The 25,502-nt window shown below is 37.8% G+C and overlaps 2 protein-coding genes across 5 annotated transcripts in view; one reads left to right on the top strand and one right to left on the bottom strand.

Annotated features, from left to right (window-relative positions):
• The first annotated feature begins 3,877 nt into the window (after window positions 1-3,877).
• Window positions 3,878-20,720, top strand: snap23.1 (synaptosome associated protein 23.1). Of its 2 annotated transcripts, none has more exons than XM_027999983.1 (8): window positions 3,878-4,011; window positions 10,513-10,627; window positions 14,376-14,417; window positions 14,767-14,815; window positions 16,234-16,351; window positions 17,028-17,189; window positions 17,264-17,408; window positions 18,356-18,455. In XM_027999983.1, the coding sequence occupies exons 2-8, from the start codon at window positions 10,571-10,573 to the stop codon at window positions 18,416-18,418; spliced, it is 636 nt and encodes a 211-aa protein (XP_027855784.1). In that variant the 5' UTR covers window positions 3,878-4,011; window positions 10,513-10,570; the 3' UTR covers window positions 18,419-18,455. The 2 variants fall into 2 exon arrangements, with proteins under 2 accessions (XP_027855784.1, XP_027855783.1); XM_027999982.1 differs by lacking the exon at window positions 3,878-4,011 and adding an exon at window positions 4,031-4,201 and having other exon boundaries at window positions 18,356-20,720.
• The window catches only part of sptb (spectrin, beta, erythrocytic), a 47,273-nt gene continuing 41,803 nt past the window's right edge, over window positions 20,033-25,502 (bottom strand). For all 3 annotated transcript variants that reach the window (XM_027999979.1, XM_027999981.1, XM_027999978.1), the window contains 2 exons: window positions 24,161-24,203; window positions 20,033-23,908 (listed from right to left, as the gene is read on the bottom strand). In XM_027999979.1, coding sequence (XP_027855780.1) covers window positions 23,714-23,908; window positions 24,161-24,203 — 238 coding nt within the window. In that variant the 3' untranslated portion in view covers window positions 20,033-23,713. The remainder of the gene's footprint in view (window positions 23,909-24,160; window positions 24,204-25,502) is intronic.

Genomic DNA, 25,502 nt, shown 5'->3' with positions numbered 1-25,502 from the left:
CTAAACTTATAGGGAACGGTGACCTGTAATGTTTGATGTTACGCAGTGTGTACCTGTTGGGCACTCAAAGAAAAGCCCAAGAGTCATATTTACAGATGAGGAGGAAAATGCCTGAGCGGGGTCTTGTAAAGTTCATAATATGATTTCATTATAGTTGCAGCAAGACTCATAAAAATTAAACAACTTGAGGCCCAAGAGTCTCTGTGTGTTCACCTCACAGTGACTGGCACATAAACAGACTATTTTGATTTTTGTGAACAAGATTTCTTCAGATGACCCTGTAGAAAATGTTCTGCAAAAGTGTTCACCTCCCTTGATTTTTTAAAAATTTTTTATGTTTTGTCATGTTACAACCATAAACCATTTAGTTTGTTTTATTGGGGTTTTCTTTGATTGAGCGATACAAAGAAGAGGAATTAGTGTAAGGAAAAGGTACCGATTTGTCTTTTTTTGCTAGCAAAAATAAATATGAAGTGTTTGCTATATGGCCATCCCAAAAGGCAACAATGTGAAAAAGCTTAATGTGTTTAGTTACTTTGCAAGGGACATTTATATGATTACATAATAGTTCCAGTGAAATTTACAAATATAAAAACAACTTCAACCTTTTGGTTCTCTGTGTGTTCAGCTCAAAATGATTGGTGCCCAAACACAGAGATATTTTGGGTCATGTGTTTATGACTTGGGTGCAGCGGGTGGAATTGCACAATTTGCAGCGTCCAACATTCTCAGCAGAAAAACCTCTTTGCTTGTATCCTTTCATTGAATCCGCCTAGTAAAACTGGTTTGGTCTGTATAATTTCGCAACATCCTGGTTCCTTCACAAGGAGGATTTACCAATACAACCCTAAAGTCCTCAGAGTATAGCATTGTATTGATGTGGAGCTCTGATAAATTTAGAAAGGCTTTCGTGCAACAGTTTACACAAAAAACCTTAAAGTTGAACAAACCTTTTGTTTTGCACTCCTTTGATAGCTTCCAAACCTATGTTAAAATAAAAATGCGTATGATAAAACAGATTCCAATGTAATCTACCAATTAGAGGACAAATGAGAGATGGTTTGAAACCAGAAGCATGTTGCCACAGACTATTTCGCCAAGTCTGTGGAAATACACTGTAGACAGCCTGTCTCACCACAGATCAAAAATCTAGATCTGATGTCAGAACGCAAAACAACAACATCGCTCAACTCGGATTTTGCTCCGCCAGCAGGCGTTGTACGGTGGAGTGAAAGTCTACTCGTCTTCTTGCATGTGCTACCGTAAATATTGAAAAACCTTATGTAAAAAATCTTTTTCTTTGACAGACAAACGGCAGCTTGAAAAACTCGGCTTCCCTTTGGTCTTCCAGCAACCAGTCCAGCTAAGTGCGGGTGCAATCTGGAGATGTGAGCGCAATTCCCCAATGGGGAGTCAAAGACCATGCACAGACTATCTGAACACCATGGTCTTTACCCTTCATAAAGGGGATCTCATTAAAATAAAATGAGATTATTTTATTATCAAAACAAAGACCAAAAATAATGAGGATCATTCTTCAGCAGTAGCACTTTGAACCTCACTTCCCTCATTTTTTTGCCTGACAGAACAATGACCTTATTGGTGTAGATTTCAAACATGCTGAAAATGTTTAAACTTTCACTTGAAGATCTCCTTGCCTTCTTAGCTCAGCAGGCTTCCATCAATCCAGACGTTACCAGAGCGACACAATCATCTCTCTTCCACCAGCGGACCAACTGCTAGGGTAAAACATTCAGCAGCTTTGCTTCAAAAGCGTTATTTGAAACCACTGACTTGTCAGTTTTGGCAGCATGATGCACAAAAAAATATAAGATGCATTGTTTGGAGGGAAAAGCGAGGTGCATGAATAATAGATCAGCCTTAGCTTGCCATGTTTGGCCCTCGAAAAGCAGGCTAATGGCTATTGATGTCTCCAGTTTCAAACAAATTGCCTCATATGAGAGCTCAATTCAAATGGAAAAAAAGAGGGTACTCTGGTGAGGAAGAGAGTAGGGAATGAAATTATCTCCTCATATTGAGATGCACGCTTGGTCAGCCAATTCTTTGTCCTGACAAGTATCAGGTACGGGCGGAATTAGCCCAATGTAAAATTAAGCTCGATCAAGCAAGGCCTCGAAACATTTCCCACATTCCCATATCTCAACCCTTGTGAGAGGAAAGATGGATGAGCGATACAACTGGAGTGGAGCCAGAAATTACCAGATGTGCTGCTTGAAATCACGAGAACGAGCGCAGCACCGAGTCACTGTGTAAAACCGTAACCCCGTTACTCTCCTCCAGATCTAATTAGCCATTTAATTATTTTGGCTCATTTTTAGGCCGGAATACACATGGGGAAAAGAATCAGCAGGAAAAAAATAATAATAAAAAATTGGCCTGTGTGATGTTGGTTTTGGCGACGGCCAGAAAACAAGGCCAAGGGATCCAGATGGAAACCTCTCAAGATTCTTTTCCTGTCTCTTTTTCTCCACCCGTCCCTTCATCTCTTGTTCTGCCGCTCTCCGTCTCTCCCTGACACATCATTAGGATGCAGACTAATCTATTCTCCGCTCACCCCTGTACCTTTGTCTCCTCATATTCGACTAACAGGCATGATTTAGAAATTATGGAATTAGGGCAGCACTCCCATTTCTATTAATGGGGAGCGACGTGATGAAAGAGCTTGATCCTGAGCATGCAATTTTGCTAGACTCTAATGAACGTCCTCTGACTCTACATTTCTCTTCTTCTTCCACATTGTATGCATCTGCTGTGGAAGAGCACACGCATTACACCTTAGCTGTAATTATAGATGAAATACTAATTCTTAGCTCTTCAAGCACTGTTGGATGTGGCGTGAAATGATGGCAGCAGGAAAGTTAACTACGAAGCACTCACCCGTCCATAGACACACAGGCAAAAACACACACAGAAGTCCAGATGGTCTCGGTGTTATTGCTGAATAATGCATGCTATGTAGACTCTATAAAAGTTACATGGGTGAAGAAAGCGAGTCATCATTCAGGCACTGTGGGCAGCATGGTGAGGGCAGCTTTGAAGGATAATTTGTCCAAACTTGAGACTGTAAATGGATTTTTTTTTTTTTTTACTCGTTAGTATTTAGCTGCATAGGTGGGAAAACATTTAGGTACAGTTACCGAGATAAAAACTCTTGGCTTTTAGTCACTGTCAGCGGATACACTAGCTGGCTGTCTGCCTATCTTTGCAGTCACCTTGAAAACGGTTTTTGTGGCTGAAAGCACAACAACGTTGGGAATTATACGGCAGATTCAGAACTGGAGGCTTGGGTTTCAAAGCACCGCTCAGAAGCACTACAGAATATATCTGGTGCTGTGTTTTCATGTAAAATACCCAAAGGAGGAGAAGAGGAGAGGAGTGGAGGGGGGCTGGGGCAGGTCCGGGTGAAGGGTAAATGCTGCACTCATGTGGGGAAACTGAGGAGTGCCTCTTTATTTATATTTTCTACCCTCTGGACTGAGTCTTATGACAGGACATCCCTGCTCTCATGTGCTGCGTTCATGTGCCTATTGTATACGCAGTAACTCTAACTATTACTAATAAAAGTACAAACTTAACGTAGTTTTCGGCATATTTAAGTAAGCTTGTAACTTTAAGTTTCGCAATTAATAATGAGCAACTAACTAAGCAATAGCTGGAAAAAAAATAGCTAAGACAAACAAGTTGCATATGACTAACATGGCAAGGAGCGGGAAATGTAAAGTTAAATAAAACTAATAAAGCAAATATATGTCTACTTTTAGTGTTGTTGTTTTTTTTTTTCAAAGTATTTTTTAATTGAGAACTAACGTCACAAAAATGTGTGCCACTGCAAACTTACGTGTTGAATGAGTGGTGGTATTTCCGACGACACGCCAACGCCTCACCTACCACGTTCGTTTAGACGGCGGAGTCAGTGGAGGAATCCAGGAGTGACCAGCGCCAAGTTTACATACTTTGAAGAAGGAGGAGTTTCCGCTCAACTGGTTACCAGTAAGTCTAAACTGTCTCGTTAAATACCTGGTCGTTTTTTCCTCCAAGCGTAGTTTGAGCGGCGTCGTTAAATTAGCAAGAAAGCGGAACTAGCCAGCTAGCTGGAGTTAGCTAGGTTGACGAGTTGCCCTGCTGCGTTTCCTTTTCCTAACCAGGATACATGAGAACAACCGCAACATTTTCTAAAAATGTAAGAAAATTTTGACACTTTTTCCCCCTCTCTCTTCCCAGAAGTATTTTTAGTGTCTTTTAAAAGTTTGTTTTATGGACTTACGTGTTCAACTTTTCTTTGTGTTGGGTGTGTTTTTGACTTTCCTGGTTCAGAGCAGTTGGGTTAATATTTCTCGCACAGCCGAACGGCACCTGTTCCTCTTGTGATCAATACGTGACTGAAGTGTCATCAGGTGCGTTGGTGGCGCGTTGCCTCAATTTAAACGTGGTAGTGGAGCTAAATAACCAGCCTTATTTCAACCATAAAGCTTGTTTACCTGAAACATAGCCAGGGCCCTAAATGTGTCATCTGTAAACTGGAAAGTGAAAGACTTTTCAGCATGATGTCATAGGTCAAATTGTTGAGGCTCCTGACAAACCTTACTTTTGCTAAATTGTTTATTCTTTCAACAAATGGACACAGTGAGAGTATATAAAAAAACAACTTTGTACAGAGTTGTTACCTCAACGTGACTGGGATAAAAAAAAAAAGACGTAACTTTGTTCATCAGTAAGATCTGGAGGAACAAGTTTGGGCTGAAGAACAAGAAAGGCCTCTACCTGTTCAGGCTGTTGTTTTTAATCCACTTTTTGTTTGTGCCAACATGAGTTGGTATGTCCTTAAGGCTTGTTAAATCTTTCCTCGTGTGTCTGCTAGTTTATTAAATTAGGCTGATAACAAAAATATTTAAAATCTGTCTTGCAACCTCTTATTTGAGACTTGTGCTTTTGGATTATGGGGAGAAAAATAAAAACATACCAACGCTTAATGCAGCCATTATCAAAGTAATCATTATCTAAATACAATTGGCAATTGTTTTTCGAAACATATTGTACTTAAAGAATACACTAGAGCATAGTTACAGAAATGTATATATATATATTTTTTGTCCGTTACTCTGTTTCTTGTGTTTGGACCTGAAGTTATTGTAATGAAGATTTGATTTGTTGGTCCGGTTTCACCTCAAAAATTAGAAATGCTTCGAATCATGTAGTTGTTCTTATTTAAAACTGAAAGACAACAACTACTCCCACTGCTGCTGACTTATATTAATTATTGTAGTTGTGTTTATTATTTATATTGTTTATTTATTATTATTCTGATTTGCTACATTTACTTAAGCAAAAATATAGAATAAACTGCTAGATTTAGTTTTAAAGTAAAAGGCGTCATTGGGCAGAATATTCACATTTTTTGTTATTGATCTTTATAGGGTAACAGGTGTGTAACTGGATATTCTTCAAGCTTTGTTTTCTGGATGCCAGCCTGCAGTTGGCTGCTTGACAGAACTCTGAGCTCATAGCTTGCCAACTAAATTGGTGTTATTTTACTAAGAGCTGTGGGAGGTGGCCCTGTAATCTCCACAGCATTACTGTCCATGTTTTTTTCTCCTCCATAAACTTTTCCAAACAGCCATATTTGCAAGTCTGAAGGCAAAAATGAGCCTTCGGACTGAAAACGTTGTTGACTTCTGGTGATTGGAAACCCACTAATCAACCTTACATTTCTGTGATTATGTATTGTGAGTTTATTTTGTCATTGTAAAGCTCCATATAAAGACAGATTATCTCCCCAGTGATTATTAAAATCCTTTCTCCTGACTTGTATAAAATCAGCTGAACAAAACCATCTAAATGTCTCATTTTAAATTCTTGGCATTATTAAATCAATGACGAAAGAGTGAAGACAAGTGACGCTAACATGATCTGAAACTGATGGATTAATAAATTGTTGGTCAGACTTAGTTTTACGTCATTAAATCACCAGCAGAAATGATCCTGACAGTCCTATCGACATGTTCAATTTCTCATGTTGCTCCTGATAAATCCGCCTTCAGTGCTATAGATATAAACTTCTGTGTACCGAGTGTAATGATCTGTCAGAAAAAAGCTGTTGCGTTTCTGTGAAACATGTGCTCTCTGGTCCAAGAAAAAGGAAAATAAGAGATAAATGTAGAGTCAACAACATTAAATCATTGAGTCGGCTGCCAAGCAGACTACCCATTTTTCCACCTTAGTTTTTTTGGGGGGTTTTTTTCCCTGCTGTAGGTTTGACAGGAGATCTGAAGTCCGGGGGCTATTTGCAAAACAGGAAAATGTCATTTGAACCTGTAAATGAAAAAGCGCTGACAAAAGCGGAAGAAATGCAGAAATGAATAAAGCAGTACTTCCTTTATGTTATCTAAAAGGTCAAATTGAGAGAAAAAAACTCCTGAATTTGCGTATGCGTTTATGATTAGCTGGTTCTCGGCCCTGAACAAAACAATCTGTGATGAATCTTAGCCTGTCATGAGCTGATTCTCATGTCATCGTTGTGTTGAGGCTGGTATTGCGTCAGTCATTCTAATGTCTTCTGTCCCACTTAAATAGTGTCTTCCTAGTGATTGCATCATAACACGGAACAAACAGAATCATTAAGCATTGCCTCAAAATCCCAATGTCACCAAATCCTTCACACCCATCAGTTTCTGAATTAGGAAAACCACCCAGACAGCTAAACCGTGTTTGCCGCAGCATGCCTTGCAGGTAGTGAAGTAATCATTTGATACTCATTACCATTTACTTCCTGACTAAAATCCTCTTTTTTTTTTTTCTTTCTTTTTTTTTTTAGCAGTAATTACAAAAAAGTTCATTCATAGCGAAACAAATTGATAAACTCAGCAGTTGTAGCTTCCTGATGACACGCTCAAGTGTCTGAGTCAGGATCGTGACGTCGGATTGGTGATCTGAACACAGAGCCTGCATTGAGCCGCCTAACATGAAGTTATTGTGTTCTCGTATGATCAGCAGGCAGAAGTTGCTAAACTGTTGCTGTGGGTGTTGGGCTTTAATAGTTTGAGACATTGTATAATTCTCAAGCACTGGTAAAGGAACCAGAGTATTTGCATTTTAATGTTGCCATATATAACCCTGTTGTTTTAAAGTGATCTAGTATGCAAATGCTTTGTCACAATAAAAATAAATGAACACAGTGTTAAAGCACCACAGCTGTTGCATGAAGTGAGTGGTACTGAGAGCATGTCGTCTCTCATCTTAAAGGTACAGTTTCAGCTCTGGTTTTAATGACAAACAGCTTTTCATTTGTAGGCTGTCGTAATGTTTCATTTGTTAATTTTTACTGTGCTTTGCAGGGGATTCTAAATTGTGGAGTAGGTCTTAAATTTGAGTGTTACTAATTTATGTTGCAGAAAATGCAATGCAGGATTTATAAAACGGACTATATTTGGGTGAATCTGTTTCACAGAAGCAGCATGCTTCTTAGTTCCTGTTACACGAAGCTGCACATGCTGGATGTAAAAGGAAATGAATATAATAATCTCAAATAGGTAAATAAATGATGCTCGAACAAGACAAATAAGGGATGAGGAAAATTAGAATAGAGTTAAAACGAAGCTAAAAAGAGCTGAAATCATGAATAATTAAATCGGTACAAGTCACATTGGGAGACACCACAACAATGGCTGTGTTTACATACACAATAATATTCTGACTATTGATCTTCTTCAAAAGAAATATTCAGATTATTCTCTTTTTATGAGTTTCATGTAGTTTGTTTTGTTTATGTTCCTAATTACTTATTAGAATATGATCACATTGCATTTATGTCCCCTTTAAAGTGCTGTTGTTTGGAGTCGTGCAAAGCTTCATTCAAAAGTCCTTTAACATTCAAAGCTTTGATTGTGCTTCTCACCCACCACAAAAGTTAGCCTCCTTCACAGCTGCTGTTTTAGTCTGATGAAGATGTAAACAAGTCTGCATACCAGAAGTTTGAGTGACATGATGCCAGAAAGAGAAGAAGCTTGATTAAAGTTTAGCTCAGAGAGACTCACAAAGATAAAAAAAAAGCCAATTATTTTGTTTGTCGTTTTATTTACGGAGATTCACCAGTCAATCAGAACCATTCAGTTTTTCCTTGATCAGTGAAAAACTGATCAAATACAGCATTTAACTTGGTGTATTTTATATGGAATTAGATAGTTTTTAAAAATCACAATGGTTAAGGAAGTACATTCTGATGCATACATTTGAATGTTCTCATAGTTCCTTGATGCATAAATTTGGATGATCTAGTTCCTCTTTTTTTTTTTTTATCCTCTATCAAAGAACCTGGATTTATATTTTAGACGCGTAAGAAAATAAGATCATCAGTCTGCAAAGTGTCAGCCTTATCTGCATTTAATCTTGTGCGTGCCAGCTAATCAAATATTACTAGATCAATATATCAAATCCTAAGTAACAGAATGAGTGTGCTGAATTTAGCTGCTTGTAATATTTGGTAGGTCTGCATGTTGATAATATAGTTGGCCTATTGGATGGACTGTAATTACCCATAGTACCCAAAGCTGATGCGTGTTTTTACTAGCAGAGATAGCAAATCTTAAGGGAAGTGATGGGGATGTTATGTAATAGTAAAGAAGGAAGACAGTCAGAAAAATGTGAGTTAACGGTAATCAGTATACTCATAAGTTTAGTAAATAAAATCTTTCTAGTTCCCAGCACTCAGTCTCAAGGTTTATTTCTTTATTTACAGTTTTCAAGTCCTTCGCAGCATACATTATTCGGCTGACTACCCTGCATCTAAAATATACTCTGTGTATTTCTAATCCAGAATGCGTTGAGCCTCCTACTGCTTCTTAAGAGGCAAACCTTGCTTTGTTTAAGTTTTGCATTTTTCTTTCCCTCTCAAATATGAACTGAGTCAGCACTAAACATGCTACGATTCATTACCTTTGTCTAAAATCTAAGTAATCTAATTTGTCTTCCATATTTCAGGTAAGTTGTTTAGCAGCACAGAGTGTGACTTGTGCTTTTACATCACAGGCGAGCTTTAACTTGCATATTTCTATCATATCGGTGTAAATCTGAGTTTTCAATCAGAATAAAACTATCTCCCCCTGTTCAAGCTGCTTCATTTATTCAGCTGTCAAGTAATCAATTTAACGTGAGATGAGATGGATAAGTGAACCTTGCATTTCCAGATTTCTACCCTGTAAGTGTTTGGAGCTCTTATCTCCTTAATAATTAATAGATGCATTAAAAAGTGAGACCTCAGTCGATAAACCATCCCGGCTATCCACTGGCAGATATTGGTGTTCAGCATATATAAATATATATATTTGTGTAAGCATGTATGTTAGCTGATATGTTGCAGGATGTTGTTAAGTCACGGAGGTCATGTGGACTTTAGGTCATTTAAACTTCTTTAATTGCGTTTTTATCTTCCCACAAAATACCGTCACTAGAGGAGTAACATGCTTGTTTTTATTTATACATCTTTATTATAAAACATTTTTTTGTACATGTACTGCTCACTCCCTAAAATATAAAAGCAGAGACTAGTGAGAGTATGAGACTCTGTGGTTTCAGGGTGAAGGCTTAGAAATGTAAAATATTAACTTTATTAAAAAAAAGAAACAAGGCAAAAAGCAATAATTATTCCTACTAAGGTAGAATAATTTACAACATATTCAATTAAATTTTTTTTATTGTATTTCTGTTTTGGGTTCTGAGAAAACATAGACTCCAAGTTAGAGATAAAACAAAAAGTTTTACCTTTAAAACATTTATTTGTCGGCCAAATATACTACAGGCAAGGAGAACCTGAATGCATCAGTCTTGCATAATAAGCAAACATTCATTGCAGCTCTTTTCAATACGATTATGTGAACAATATCGAGATAATGATCAATAAGCAACATATTGTCCAGTTCTAGTTATTATTCGTGTTAAAATAGTATAGAATAATAACTGTTAAAGGTTAAACAATTTGAACTGAAATATGGATTTCGATTATGCTACATTCTTTGAACAAAAACATCAAAATATGCTTTAAGTAGCTTTGAAGTTCTCATTGTGCATCTTTTTTTTAACAATATTGCTCCTTATAGAATAAAACAATGGGGAAATGAGTTGCTCCTCTACCACCACTGTTTCAACATTTGAAATTTACTCCAAATATCTCAAATAAAGCACTTGAATATTTTTTGCATTATAGCTTAATCGAACATTTTAGAGATGTTGTAACCTTTAAACTATTGGTTGATGCTAGTATGCCTGTAAGAGTTGTACCTACTGTATATGTTACTCCTTTTCACTCCAATTTTTTCCTTTAAATATAATATTGTTCTATTTATTTAACATGTGGTGAATTGAATCGACTATATGCATGTTTGCTGTCGTAGGTGCTTTGCTCTCTGTACACTCCTCATTCTCAGGTTCAGGGTCATGTGAATCTCATCAAAGTTGAAGTTAACGGTAACTATTTACTCACTTGCGATCCTCCCTCTTCAGGCCGCAGAATATTGAGCTCGGAGCCACAGGCAGAGCCGCTAAGCAGGACAGCATCAACATGGATGAGATGAGCGTGGAACAAATGGCTGGCAAAGCCAACCAGCTGACTGATGAGGTACTGAATCCTGTTCTTTCCCTGTTTCTCTCTCGGTAAATGTTACATTTTTTGGTGAATGAAATGAAACCTAGAATGTTTTGGATGCTCACACTGAAGGCTTTTAGTTGCTTAGTCTATTCACTTCAACATTGAATTGAATACATGGATGCCACTTACAGTTCAATTGTGCGAACTTTTAGTAAACAATTGGTACGCTAGCATTGCAAGAAAGTGAAAATGTCAGTCAGATTTTGAACAGGTACTTCATTGTAGGAGCCAAACAAATTTACTTCCACATGGAAATGACTGAAAACTGACTCAGCTGGAAAATATGAATATGTAAAGCAGAAGGAGTTCTTCTTGTGAAGTACTTGTGTAAACATAGGAAGCAGTGGTTCCAAGTAAAGGCTAAACAGTCCACCACCTACATCACTAAAGCTAAGCATTGATGAAAATTCATTTGTTAAACGGATCCACAACCACATGTTGTCCTCATCTAGTTACCTGTAGTAAAAGCAAAGAAAGATGTGATCTAAATGTGCAAATTATTACAATTTAAATGTGGTTATTGTTGGGGGGGGTCAAAACAACTTATATTATGGAACAATATTTTTAGCCCTTTGTTGCATAACATGACAAGGGAAAAAACTATTCTTAATCTCTTCATAAAAAGCATGGAAGGTCTGAGGTTTTGGTTCCTGGTTTAGTCTGGTAGCTTCCTGACCTGTCAGTGTTTTTCACAGGTTGACTTTATTTCAATCTGCTTCATTACTATGAAGTTGATAGTTTAACTAGCACTGGACATCGTAACCAAACTGATAAAATAAATACTTTGCTCTAATGTGTATTGGTTCTAAACTTCTCTTGTTTGTCTCAGCTGTGTTTTTCTGCTTTCTGTGTTTGAACTAAACCTGCAATTTTCTTTCTACCCTTCTTCTTCTTGTTTTTTCTTCTTCTTCTTCCTTGTGCTGCTGCCTGGTTGATAAAGGAGGCGTGTGGGCATGGAAATGTCATGCTGCTAATTCTGCTAACCACCCTGGCTTTGGGTAACTGGCCAAACCTTAAACACTCAACGCATGACTGACTGTGTATCAGGACATTATAATTTATCGTTTATAATGCAGTATTTAGGAATAAAATATACAGTGCCCTGCATAAATGTTATATACCTTGAGCTGTTGTTAATTTATTGCACTAAGATCATGACAAATTTAAATAGCAAATAATTGTGAAATATTTGGAAAAGTCTGGCTTTTTTTATTTTATTTTTTTTTATTTCCTAAAAAGCGTAGCATGCATTTGAATTTAACCCCTTCACTACAATACACAATAAATAAAACCTTTGGTTTTCAGAAATGTGCTAGTTGGTAAATAAAGTACATTTGTGTTGTTTGTTCTCAGCAGAAATTCTGTGAAGAAATCAAAGGTTTGTTAGAGAACACTAGTGAATAAAAAGAATCATGACAACCAAAAAATACAGCAGATAATTGAGGGAAAACGTTGCGGAGATGTTGACAGCAGGTTGACGTTATGAAACAATATCCTAACCATTTGTTGCAGACGGTTCAGTCAGGTGTCCAGAATTGGGATGGCAAACCTTGTGAGACATGGTCAGTAAAGATTATAAAGGATGGGCAAGAAGAGCTTTAGTCAGAAGAACAGAAAATTACTTTTCACATAACCCTTATCTCACAATCTCTACAATAAAACCTGGCTGTTGCAGCATAATGCTGCGGGGAGGCTTTTCTTCTTCATGGACAGGGAATCTACTCTGAAAGGCAGCAGCTGTCAGTAGATCGGAGTGTATTTGTTAGAATAGGTTCATCTAAGTCCAGATCCTTTTGAAAATTTCTGGGAAAGCAGAATATTGATGTTTACTTACGGCACCCATGTAATCTTAGGGAGTTTGAGCTATTTTGCTAAAACAAAAGGGCAAAATTAAAAACAAAAATCTAAACATACAAAACTGACAGAGACATAAAAGTAGATTTGCATCGAAATACAAATGCATATCAACGTTTAAAAACATTTTTTGTTTTTCTTTTGCAAAACATCAAGAAAAACAGACTCTTTTTTTGTTTTTTTCAAATTTCTAATTTGCTGCCTGTGGTTAATAAACCACGCTTTGTGTTGGTTTGTCGAGAATAAAAATCAACAAACAACTTGTATAAAAGAATAAGCTGAAATCTGTGAAAGTTCAAGATGTATAAATACATTTTAAGGCACATTTGAAAGGTTATTTAACCTTAAAAGAACAGCTTTTTAAATTTTTTGTCAAATGTAATTTGATGCATTGTAATCCTGGCACATTACAGCCATGCTGTGTGCTTTTTTGTGTAGACGTGTTACTGGTAGATGTGCTTGTGAGAAGTTTTCATTGTAGCCATTTGCCATCTCATCTAGGGTAAATATATTTTCCCATTAAAGCTTTCCGGCATAAGTGCCCTAAGCTAAGCTGTTCTATATCTAAGATTTGGGACGTCACAACAATCTGGCAACTATTGGCAGCGATTTTGGGCTTAACTGGCCAAGTGGAAGGATTGCAGAAGCAATAATGTAATGTTCATCCGAGCAAGGGACGTTCTGGCTAAGTCAACAGAAACCTGGCTGAGCTCGACACATCCCGTTAGCCAATTTGTGTTTGTCTGTTTCTCAACTCGCCGATGAATGTATTCAGAGCAAACACAACGGAGAAAATGAGGAATCTGTTCTCGACTCTTTGTTGTTAACTAAGATTTAGTGATAGCAACTGTGCAGTCTTGTGCTAAGCCGCTGCAGTTCCTGGGATTCTGTGCAGCATTTCCTATTAATAGATGCATGAAGGGCGTCGCTCTACCTGAACCGACTGCATTCCCTTCCACTGTCACTTCTTGCCTCTTGTGTTTTCGTCTATTTGCTTTTGTGTGAGTTTTACCTGATCAGTGACTCCAACCTATTATATGGCTGTTTGGAGAGAAAAAAAAAAAATTGTTTTAGATTCAATAAGAAGTCTGTATAATTCATTCTTCAAAAACAGAAAAATGGTCTATGTTGTATTGATCAACCAGTTGGTGTTGTGGTGTCATTTCTGTGCCCTCCTCCATCAGCCTCCTATGAAAATCTTGTTGATCACAACAAGTTTCCATCTCTGGAGTTTGTTGGCAATGAAATTCAGAAATCACTGCCAATGTTTATTAGTTCAGACCACAGGGGGGCAATTTTAGTCTTCAGGGGCTGGTATTCTGAGTGTAATCCACAATAATTAGCAAAAATCCTCCTGAGCCTGCCAACTGGAATAACTGGAAAAGGAAAATCATGTTAAAATTAGAGTATTTCAGCTTCCAACGTTGTGTGTGTGTCTCCAAATATAAGAGAGATTGCAAAATTCTGGGAAGAGAAAAAAAAAGTCAAATCAAATACTTCAAAGTAGATTGAGTATTTTCTTAATATGGAGATATTTTTTGAGGATATTTCAGTAACACTTTATTTGACGTGGTGTGCATAAGACTGACATGTCACTGTCATAACACCTGTTATGAACATGAAGGAGTCTTTATGAATGTCTGACTGTTGTCATGAAGTGTCATCCAGTAAATAATGACACTTTTAATGCAAAGTTGCTTTAAAAGTTGCATTAAAAGTCCCAACTTTGTATGATTTTGTAAATAATGACACTTTATTCTTATTAACGTTAATGTCAGTCACTGAAGGAAACGCTTCAGTGACTGACAGTTAAGTTTCATAATATTGTCCTAAAAATGATCTTGACTATATTTTTCCCCTCCAGTCTCTGGAAAGCACAAGGAGGATGCTGCAGATGGCAGAGGAGGTGAGGCTTTTGATGTTTTTATTCTTATTCTTTTGACGTTTTTAGTCAGGTCTTGTTTTATCTGCCTGAAAGAAAGTGCTAAAAATGTTACATTTTGCTTAAAGGTGTTATTACACAAGTAAAGTAGAAAACTATGTGGAGAGGCAAAATCTACCGTGTTGTTGAAACTTTTTTTCTTAAAATGCTGTGTCCTACTGCTTATTTTAAAACTTGTAATTTGATTTTTTTATTTTTTTTCCTAGCAAGGTCAACATTGTTTCATTTTTAACATGACTCGACCTTTTAATTATTTCTGCCTACACTCATGTGAGGATGCAATCTTTAATTTTTCTTTGTATTTCTCTTCCAGAGCCAACAGACAGGAGTCAAAACCATGGAGATGCTTGACCACCAAGCAGGTGAGCTCACAGCATCAACTTTTCATCACTGTTAAAGAGAACAAGGTATTCTGTGATTTATAATTGACACATTTTTCCTCCTGAGGCAATAAGAGTAATAAATGTTGGAATAGAACCTAAAAGGATGTGGTTACTTTTTTTTTTTTTGTATATGAGCACATAATAGCCGAGTAAAATGTTCCATATTTTGTAATTTACAGTTGATTTGTACCAGACACTTCTCAAACAAGAGGAACGATAATACAACATCCAATTTCAGTAAATTTAAAAAACAAGAAGTAGATGTAAAAGAAATTAAACATTACATTCTCTAATCTATAACCTGTTGATATTTAGCTAAATGTCACTTAGCAAGTTTCAGACATTTTCAACTCCAAAGCAGTTGGCGAGATCCAGGTAGGAATCCTGCTGAATATTTGACCCCTTGCCTGGTCAGAGATGAGTTGCGTAAATAGTTTTCAACAGGTTTGAGGTCAGGGGCCTTTCAACTAAATGTGATCTTGTTCTCCTTTTATCACTCAAAAACCAGGTTTGATGGGATTGTTGTTCTGTTGGAACAACCATTAAGTTGTTAAATTAGATTTTAGAAGCTGCAAAGCAGTCCTCTTTTTTTTTTTTTTCTTCATTATTCCAGTACAACTGGGACCTAAACAGTTTCTCAGCCTGACCCTGCCTCCATGACGCTTCACAGTTGTTATACTGCTCTTGGGTTTAAAAGCTTCACTTTGACTTCTCCAGACATTTTTCTCTGTCATTTCGCCTAACAGATCAGTCTTTGCATCATAAAAAGTTTCTCCGTTTGTCCACTCAGGCAGCAGCAAACAGGAATTCTAACAATCTTAAATAAACTCTTACATTTCTGTGAAAACGGTCAAATATTCACATCAGAAAATTTGTATTAGCATGGAAAATGCACGCCCATAACACTTGTAATATATTAAACAATAATTGCACTTAAAAAAACCCTCATATAACTATTGCACAAGCTGAAATTGCGATGACGACATTTTCACCATGCAGCCTTAAAAGTGGAGCAGAAGGCGACAGGAGTGTGTGTTTCCTCTGCAACTGGCTCAACGACATGTAAACACACCGTACAGGGAGTGTGTGTTTGTGTTTGATTCTGTATGCATTCCTTTTTAACCACAATACACCAAAAAATTGTACACCGAAGTCTTGTTTTGGAAATTCACCCCACCCCTTTTATGTGATGAATATTTAAAGACCCAAAATGCTGATTCATATTCATAGCCAACTTCTAACTGGCTCTTTACGTTAAGAGTAGCTGTGCATTCATGCTAACTGCAGTCTTTCAGTTTTTTCCTCTTCCATCGTAAATAGATGTTTGTTTTTTTTAACATGACGACAACATAAAGCGTTTATTTAAATGATTAAAATAACGTGTGGTTCTTATTTAGATCAACTGAGGAATGTGGAGCGGGGCATGGACCAGATCAACCAGGACATGAAGACGGCTGAGAAAAACCTGACGGACCTGTCCAGGTGCTGCGGCCTCTGCGTCTGCCCCTGCAACAGGTAGCCCGTCCGTTCCACCGCCGCTTTCTGTTCTCGCCTCGACCTGCATGCCGCCGCCGCCGCCGATCTTCCTGCCGTTGCAATTATAATGTATCAAAAAGAGAGCCTGTAATTGCACTGCAAAGCTACAGACGGCTTCAAACGCAAATTGCAACGGCAGGAATGACAACAACGTATGATTAGTTCCATTTTGGGGACAGTTTTATGTTCATGTTTTAACATGTTTCAGATTTATATGTGTTTTCCATATAAATCTGGAAAATTTATATGGAAATTTTCCATATATTCGGTATTTATGCAGCTTCAAACCCTTCTGTGCTGCTGGTTTGTTGATTTATTGCCGTTTTCTTTACCCATAAATGTTGTTGATGGCAGAGTACTACTCAACATTTACCATGAATCTGCTTGGCATATGTGCTTTTATAATGACGTTAAAAGGCTGCATTCGATTCTAAACACGGGCAAAATCTTTCTGAAATGCTTTCGTTTTGGAAAAGAAGATACTTTGATTATCAAGACATCAGGTAGGGAATCTTTTACCGTCATGCTTCATTGATTAGCATCTGCAGTAACAATTGAACCTGCTAAGAAAGAGCTACTTAAGCGTTGCGTGTGCGTTTTACTGTAACACAGTGTAAATTTTCAACTGGATTTTTAATCTTTTTTTTGTCCCCAGGGTGTCATCCATCGAGAATGACTCTCGTTACAAACGCACGTGGGGCGAGGGTGAAGGTGACGGCAAAGGCTCCAATGTCGTCTCGAGGCAGCCTTCAGGCGTTCGCAATGGCCAGACCACCCAGACGAGCGCCGCGGCGCCGTCCGGCCCCTACATCAACAGGTAATGCGCCTCGTCTTTCCCGCCTTCGGGGATTCCTTATATCCAAATACAAACCGCGGCGTGTCGTTTTTCAGAGTGACTAACGACGCGCGGGAGGATGAAATGGAGGAGAACCTCCAGGCAGTCGGCGGCATCATTGGCAACCTGAAGGACATGGCTCTAAATATGGGCAACGAGATCGACCAGCAGAACGCTCACATCGATCGCATCAACGACAAGGTGAGTCTGAGGCCGATTTTTCGTCTTGTTTACGCAAAATTCTGCCATTGTTGTAGTTGCTTTCAAAAGATTGTGAGGTAGGCAGTCAGTTTTGTGGTTTTAACAAACCTTTTTATTCTTTTCTTATCTAAAAAAGAAATGACAAATATTTTCAGAAAATGGCTTTTATTCCAATCCTCCCTTCTAGAAGTTGTATGATTGAGGCTTCAGGAAATTTTGTTTAATTTCATTGTTGGCAGAATAAAAATGGAATTTTACTAAAAGAAAGTTTTAAAATTATAAGAAAAAAGTCGCTTTAATTAAAGAAAAAATTGTACAGTTAGAACATGGCCAGCTTTTTGGTTTTTTTGCCGTTTCTACTACTGAAAATAATTTGATGGTCGTGTGTTAAAAGATGGAAGTATTCCCAAGACCAAAGTATAACTTCACAAGATGCTTAGCTTTCCTCTTTTTCATTTTTTTGCTAATTGTACAATTTCATTCTGGAAATATTACAGCTGTATTTTTGTAATGTTATAACTTTAAAATCTAAAAATAAAATAAAAAAAATGTAGCTTGGACCTAATATTTTGTTATACTGTAGAGTTGACCTGAATTCAAAATCCAAATAAACAGAAACTGTAAAACAAGATGGCGGCTCTGGCTGAGCATCGGTGGGGAAAATAAATTTTAAAAATCCAGATTTTCTAAAAATTAAACCTTCAAAACCCAAAACTTTAATAAATTGATAAAATCAATTATTTATCACCCATCAATCGCAGAAAAATAGGATTTAGACGATTATCCTGACGTGTGGATCAGATCATATTTTATAAATCTTTATCTGATATTTATCTGTCAATTTAAGGAGCCAATTAGCAAATCTTTGTTGGTTCGTCTCTAGTTTTTGCATTAATAAGAAAACAATTTGTTTATGTATGTTTTTACTCTATACTCATTTCCTTCAGGCGGACATGAATAAACTCCGCATCGACGAAGCAAACGCAAGAGCCAACAAGCTCATCAAATAGACGAGGAAACCTTCTGCTTGCCTCAGACGTCCACTTTGAGCCCGTTCTGCAACACACAGGAAACATGTCTGCACAAAACACACACTTACTTACTGAGATGGAAATGTAAAAACAATTTAGATCATGAAGACTTTTCGCCAGGGTGCCTTTGACGGCGTCTGCCGCGCTGCAAGTAGTCATGCTGGACTGTCTGGAGCGGTGAGGGAATCAGAAACTGAGCCAAAGAGGAAGCAACTGACCGAGCACCACTGCTGTCTGATACCAAATATTATCCCAACATGGCAGCAGAACACTCACCATAAGTAAAACGAGCTCCGGTCAGCTGGTTTCTCTCTTCCTCAGATTTCCGGTGTGTGTTGTGACGTCCGAGGTCACTTATCCACACCTAGAGACCGTAGTTAAATCTAAAATGGAAAATTCTCAAATCCTAGGTTCATTATTATTAATAATATAGTTATTATTGTGTAACGAAGCTCATTGTCACGTGTTGTTGTGATCTGATTATGCCTAGTTTAATTATCCGTCAAGCAGAAATGAAGTGGGAATAAATGTGTTTTCAACTATTTGTTCCCATGTTTTTGCCATTTCTGATCTACAGGTGCTTTCCAAGAAATTAGACATGGAATATCATTCAGGATTTAATTCAAAAAGTGAAACTCTTACATTGTATAAACTCAAAACACACAGTGTGGTATATTTCATAAAAAAAAATAAAATCTATGCACCTGATAAAAGGATTTTTTTTAAAGCAGATAAAGTATGTTCAAGGATTGAGTAGTATATGAACATAGTCATCAAAATTGAAATACATAACTCTATGCCTAATAATGAGCTTCACTTCTTGATTTGAATTGAAAAAATTCAAATCAAGAATGAATGATTTTAATGATATTATATTTCTTGGAGATTCGCCTGTAAATCCTGTTTCAAAATCTTTATAAATCCAGAATTGGCCTTTTTGGAGTGAATCAGGACAAATCTCTTCATGCTGGAATTAACTAAAAGCTTCCCCATTAATTTCTCACATTTTGATCCTTCAGACTGAGGTTCTTGTATAAATATAATAATTTCCTATCGTAAGAATTCATGCCTACCAATCCTTCATTAATTTATTAGCTCCTAAAGCAAATATCAACACTGAATTTGGGAATAGATTTCAAGGTTTAACCATTAAAACATCAGCGGTGTTTCCTTTATCTGTAGGTTTTTTTTGTTGTTTTTTTTTTTAGGTCTTTCTCTCTGATAGCAGTGTTGATGTAAATATGAAATATTCTCTGTGTAGTCATTCTCTCAACCTGACTGCATTTATTATTTTTTATGATGGCTTAATAAAGATTTATTGCTCCCAATTGGAGACTGAGCTCCTTCACAAATCAGGTGATGTGCAGAAAATTCACTTCCTCATACTCTGGAATTGCACAATCTGTAAACGTATAAAAACAAATGTTCAGTCTTCAAACACATTTGTAATATATATATATTTTTTCTGCATTTAGTTTAATATGTCACTTGGGCATTGTTTTATTTTTGGTTTTTTGTGGTTTTCTGGGCGTATGATGCAGCTTTGAGAAGTTCAGATTCAACAAGCTTTGTTGTTTTGTTTTTTTTGTTTTGTTTTTTGATAGTGATATATGATCTTCCCCATATAAATTACAATTACTGTGTTGTAGCAGTCATTGTATCACCTGCTGCATCCGCTCGGTCTGTTTAAACCGCGCAGCCGCTGTGAGCGTTATTACATCCGACAATAAAACATTATCTCAGTTTATTTTGTCAGCGCGGCCAGGCTGAGGAATTGCAGCAGGAGGCAGAAAACATACACAGTATGTAAATGAGCTGATTAATGTTGACGCCGGATGCATCCGGTGGGGCTCTTGCCACGGTCTCTCAGGGTACAGAGCGCCTAACGATAAGTAATAGTGCGCGCTGAACTCGTCCCCCATCAGCATCTCCTGGCTTATTTGTTCTGGGGAAAAAAAACAAAACAATTGTCTGCCTGCTTGGCTGCAGGCGTGTTGAGTTTGTAAAGATTGACATAAGCTGTTGTTCGGTGCTCTAAGTGATCATCATCAGCTTGTTACCGGTGACTTGAGATCTAATTAGTCTGAAAGCTGCCCGCCAGCAGTCGGCTCTTCGTGTCACCAACAGCTACCAGAATGTAAATGCGACACATTGGTCTGTTTTTAGTTTGTTCATATTCAGCGCGACTTCACAGAAACTGGCTGGTTTTGAAATCATTGCAGTTGTTTCACATCTTTCTCTATCACTTTGTTTATACTCAATAAACTACTCTGAAGTTTGAGTTCATGCATTTTTCATTATTATTATTTCTTTAGATTATTAGTGTCTTTTTATGCAACAGGCCATCACAAAGAAGTGTGATAGAATAATTTATTTATTTATTTAAATTATTTTGGATGCTGATTTTGTATTTAGTCTCCTCACTCCAATACACTAAAATGAAGTCTAATCTAAAGCTGGAAGGAGGTAAATATGGGACAATTCTTGGCTCTGCTTTAATGCGCTGCACCATTTTGTCCTGGAATAAAACTCAAATTTTGAATTTTTGGTTGCAATGCGACAAAATCCGGAAATGATCAATGATCGTGAACAATGTTACTAAGCACTGTGTAGAGAAATGTATCTGAAACTGTAGAAAGAGTCAAAGCAGCCGACTGTTCCTGGGTATTGGTTTTAAACTTTATTCTCAAAATGTATCCTGATGTTTTCTCTCAACATTTTTGTATATTTTATGTAGCTGGAGAGAGAGAGTACAAAATGCAGATTAAAAACCACTGAACACAAATGGCACGGAGATAAGGAGTGGACGGAGGTGAGAGTAGACATGTCACATTCTTATAGATATAGTGACCAATAAAAAACAAATACAATGCTAGTCATTCAAACCATTTTCAGCTGTTTTTTAGTACAAATTTAACATTATGCTCACTGTTTGAGAAGACTAGAGATACACTAGATCGGTTCTTCCTAAATGTAGATCATTAAACTCTTGAGGTGAACGGTCTCGCTTAACTTTCTAAACATGGCTTTTATTGAGGTCACTTGAGTTATACTGTGGCTCGGGGTGAAGAGCCTGCAGTACGAGGCAGGATAGCTGTGTGAGAAATGCATTAGAGCCACCACACTGACCCGCACGGCCTACATACTGCAGCTTTCCTGTTTGCTTGTGTTAATGGTTTTGCCTCATTATGCAGTGTTTTACTGTGAAGTCACATTCACATCATAAATACTCCCAGCTTCATACTGCTGCTGTCTGAGCCACACCCAGTCCTCTTAAGTCTTTTATTCTAATCATATCTAAGGAAGTGACAGCCTCTGGTTTAAATTCTGGCTTGCTATAGTTTGACTCTTTATTTACTGATTGTCTGCTTGCACCGAGTAAATGAAATCTAGCCTAGTGAGATGACGGGTGTTTCATAAAGAGTGGCTTCTATTTATTGATTTTGTTTTATTTTCTTTTTTACAATTTGTATCATAAAACGTTAACAAGCAGAAAGGCTTTTTTCCAACTATGAAGTTTCTTTTTAAATTAGATCACTTTTTAAAATGTCTATTATGAAATCCTGGGTAAACGTTTGTTGGAGTGTTTATTTTATTTATTTTTTACATTAAATAACTACACAAACCATATGGCATGATGCTGCCACTTCTGTATTTTGAATACTTTCGATTAAAAAAAAAAGAGAAGAGCGATGAGTTCTTCTCTCCTTTAGGCTGTGGACGACTGGCAGCTCCCACTGATTTTTTCCTTTAGCTTCTTTTAGTCGGTATGCTTTGCCTTCATAAAACCAGGCCTCGCAGAAAGCTACCAGAACGTACCAACAGACGGGTTCTTTAGTGTTTTTAGTCCAAGCTTTTGTAAGCATTAAATACCCAGACCATCCTAGCATGTTTCAAATCCATGAACTCAGGCCTCCCAAACTTAACAGGTACAGTGGTTCTCTGCTAATCCCTGCATTTGTAAAAAAAAAAAAAAAAAAATACCTGGGCTGCAGAATTGAACCTCTAAAAAAGTTTTCCTCCAGCCTCTAACAAATATTCCTCCAGGATTTCCCTGCATTTAACTCCCGTCTTCCAGACTATTTGATTCTATATCTTTCTGCAGCTTCCCTGTCCCTCTGTGAAGAAACGAATCCCCACCATGATTTGAATCCAAATGTTGCCATGTAGTGTAGCTAATCCATATGTTCATAGAAGCCCGAGCCTTTCACAAGTCAGTTTGAAGGCTTTTTCTTCTTTTACTGGAAATCCTGCAGATGTGAGCCACCTCTATGAAACACCCCACAGACGGAAGAGGGCTAACAGAACTCATTTCATTAGTGCGACTGCAAGTTGGTGACAAATAAGGCATGTCAAGTTGGTCTTGCTTCAGGAATATCTTGATAGCACCATGTCAAACTAATGTAAAACATACTCCATGCATCTGCAGATATATAGTGTGTACATGTCAATGAATAGATATGAAAGTCAGTTTGTTACACAAGTGTTGAATATATTTGAAATTCAGGAAAAGAAACTGTCAGAGATGAGTTGAGAGTAAAGCCTGTACGTTAGGCGGTGCTCTCAACCCACATGACCACGGCTATCACTTAAAAAAACCTCAAATAAAATAAAATCTCTTCACTCCGATTCTTCCCGGTGCATAGAGCGTTTAGTTTGCGTAACTGCAATAACACCTGCAGTGTGTGCGCGCCGTTCTGCACTGCGCCACGCTTTCCTCATCTCCAAACCTTTTCCACTGCGTTTTACAAAGCTCCTCTCAAACATTGTGTATTTCACTCTGCGTCGGTACCAAGCATTTAGTGCTCTGAACTCAAAACAGCCCAGTATTACAGTTCACAACCATTTTATAAGGCAAATTGATAAAAATACCTTAATGTCCTATATGGCTTTGTCAAAGCATGCCTAAACAAAGCACAAAAAACCTGAAGCTGAACTAAAAAAAAAAAAAAAAAAGCTAAGTTTTACAAACAATCTTTGGTTGAGTGTGAAGCATTCCTGTGCTTTTAATTTACTCTTTCACCTTAGCATTTCTAAATACAAATAAAAATTGATTTTTGTAATCATACACTTGCTTAAATACAGGCAATAATGATGGCTTTCAACCTAAACTACACTATTTGTCACAAAAATCATATAAAAAAAACAAAGAAGAAAGAAAGAAATCGGGTGATAAAAAGCTTGCTCCGACTGGTCGTACACAAATACTACTTCCTCTTTCCAGGTTGCCTAGGCTACTGCCTCTCTAGGCGGTTCTCCTTTTTTTTTTTTCATTCACTTCTTCTTGGCAAAGCGGCTGAACTTCTTCTCCTTGTCTTTCTTGGCAGAGCCGGGCTCAGGCAGGGCAGCTGAGGAGGAGGGAGCGGTGGGTAGGCTGTGGGTTTTGGACCCCGAGGGGCCCGGGGTCTCCTCCGCTGCCAGCGTCTGAACGGCCTTCTCCATGGCCTGGCTCCAGCGCTGGAGCTCCTCCTGGAATACCATTAAAAAAAAACACACACACACATGGAGTTGGCTTAGGGAGGGAATTTCCCCCCCCAGAGAGGCAGTGTTTGTCTTGTAGTTTTTACTGGTTTAGCTTAACAAGTGGAGATGCTCATGTTTGTGAGCCAAGCTCAGCGTCAGAGATTGTTACTATTTAAACCCTGAACGCCGACTCTCATGTGGTTCATAAAATACATGTGAAAGTTATACAATATTTTTATCAGCAGTTTGAAAACATACCTCGTCTTTACACTGGAACAGATACTCGCTTCCATCTGCAAGACTGCGAAAGGAAAAAAAGACATTTAATGAAACGCTTTCTATTTACCCACCAACGTTGTTCCGTGCAAACACATCTGTGGAACCTCCGTCGTATCGCTGCATCCTGGTTTGTACGTCTCGGTCACTTTATGATCATGATTATGACAAGCGGTCACATGTCCATAATCGTACAGTAAACTTTACGGCTGCAAAAGTATTTGCACACCTTGAACTTTTTCACGTTTTGTCACATTTTAACCACAAACTTCACTGTATTTTATTGGAATTTCATGCAACAGAATTGTTCTCTAGCAGACTTCTTTTTAAATTTATTTTATTTATTCATTTGTTTCATTTACAGTTTAAAATGAACGCGTCACCTATTGACATAAACAAAAGCTTTGAATGAAAAGGAGTAGTTTGAGGAAAATAAATCTTATACAGTCTCTCCATTCTCTCAAAAGTCAGTTTACTAAACCATAAGGATCTAAGCTTCAATCAACCATCCATGTCAGTTCTCCAGCCAGAGTAGAAAACAGCCAGATTTATTCTCAGATTAAATTACACATTAATTTGTGTTGGTGTATCTCGAAGTCTTTGGCCTTAGCGTGACAAAGTCCCCTCGAAAAGTTCAAAAGGTGTGAATACTTTTGCATGGCGTTTAATTATTTCTGAAGCTAAAGCCCACAGCAACAGCTCAGTAATTAAACCTTTCTTTACATTTATGAGTCCAGTAATCCTCGCCTCAGGCAGGTGGGACGGCTCGCAGTCCCTCCCTGGAGCCAGCTGCTTCGTCGAGCTTTATTTGACATTTGATAAGAATCCCCTCCAGCTCCAAAATGTCACTAGAATAACACTCATGAATTACAGCACTTCAGCCAGTATTCAACTCAGAGGTTCTTAAGTTTAACGATGTTTTTGTACACGTTATTATATTTTAGACTCTGACAAGCTTTAGCTCGTGTTTTCCGAAGTGGTTCATTCTGGGGTTCATTCATTTCATGTCTGCTTCGGATGAATTCCTCGTCCTGGGTTCCCTATATTTAATGGCGCCATGATATTTGCATCCAGAATTTCGGGATGTTTTGTTGGAGCCGCGCCGTCTTTTTCCCCGTCGCTGGCTGTCACACAGACCCCCGCCACAGAGTGTCTTCAACCCCCGCTTTGAAAAGTAGAGAAACATTTCTGTCCAACTGTGTTCCTCTTTCCCTCCAAGCATGTTCTTTACAGTGTACGTCTCACTTTCCGACTTCATCTGTCTCTGTCTCGTTTATTCGCCACCGCTCCTGGTTCCGATTCTCCTTTCTGTCCAACAGAAAAG

Source organism: Xiphophorus couchianus, chromosome 19, assembly GCF_001444195.1.
Source record: "Xiphophorus couchianus chromosome 19, X_couchianus-1.0, whole genome shotgun sequence".
Lineage (NCBI taxonomy): Eukaryota > Metazoa > Chordata > Actinopteri > Cyprinodontiformes > Poeciliidae > Xiphophorus > Xiphophorus couchianus.
The sequence above is the reverse complement of the archived record's forward strand: the minus strand, read 5'-3'. Positions and strand labels throughout refer to the sequence as shown.

Bases quoted from the DNA above. Each gene is read 5' to 3' on its own strand.
- snap23.1 (XM_027999982.1), top strand. The intron at 16,352-17,027 runs GTAGCCCGTCCG...TTTTGTCCCCAG, and splicing joins TGCGTCTGCCCCTGCAACAG to GGTGTCATCCATCGAGAATG. The intron at 17,190-17,263 runs GTAATGCGCCTC...GTCGTTTTTCAG, and splicing joins TCCGGCCCCTACATCAACAG to AGTGACTAACGACGCGCGGG.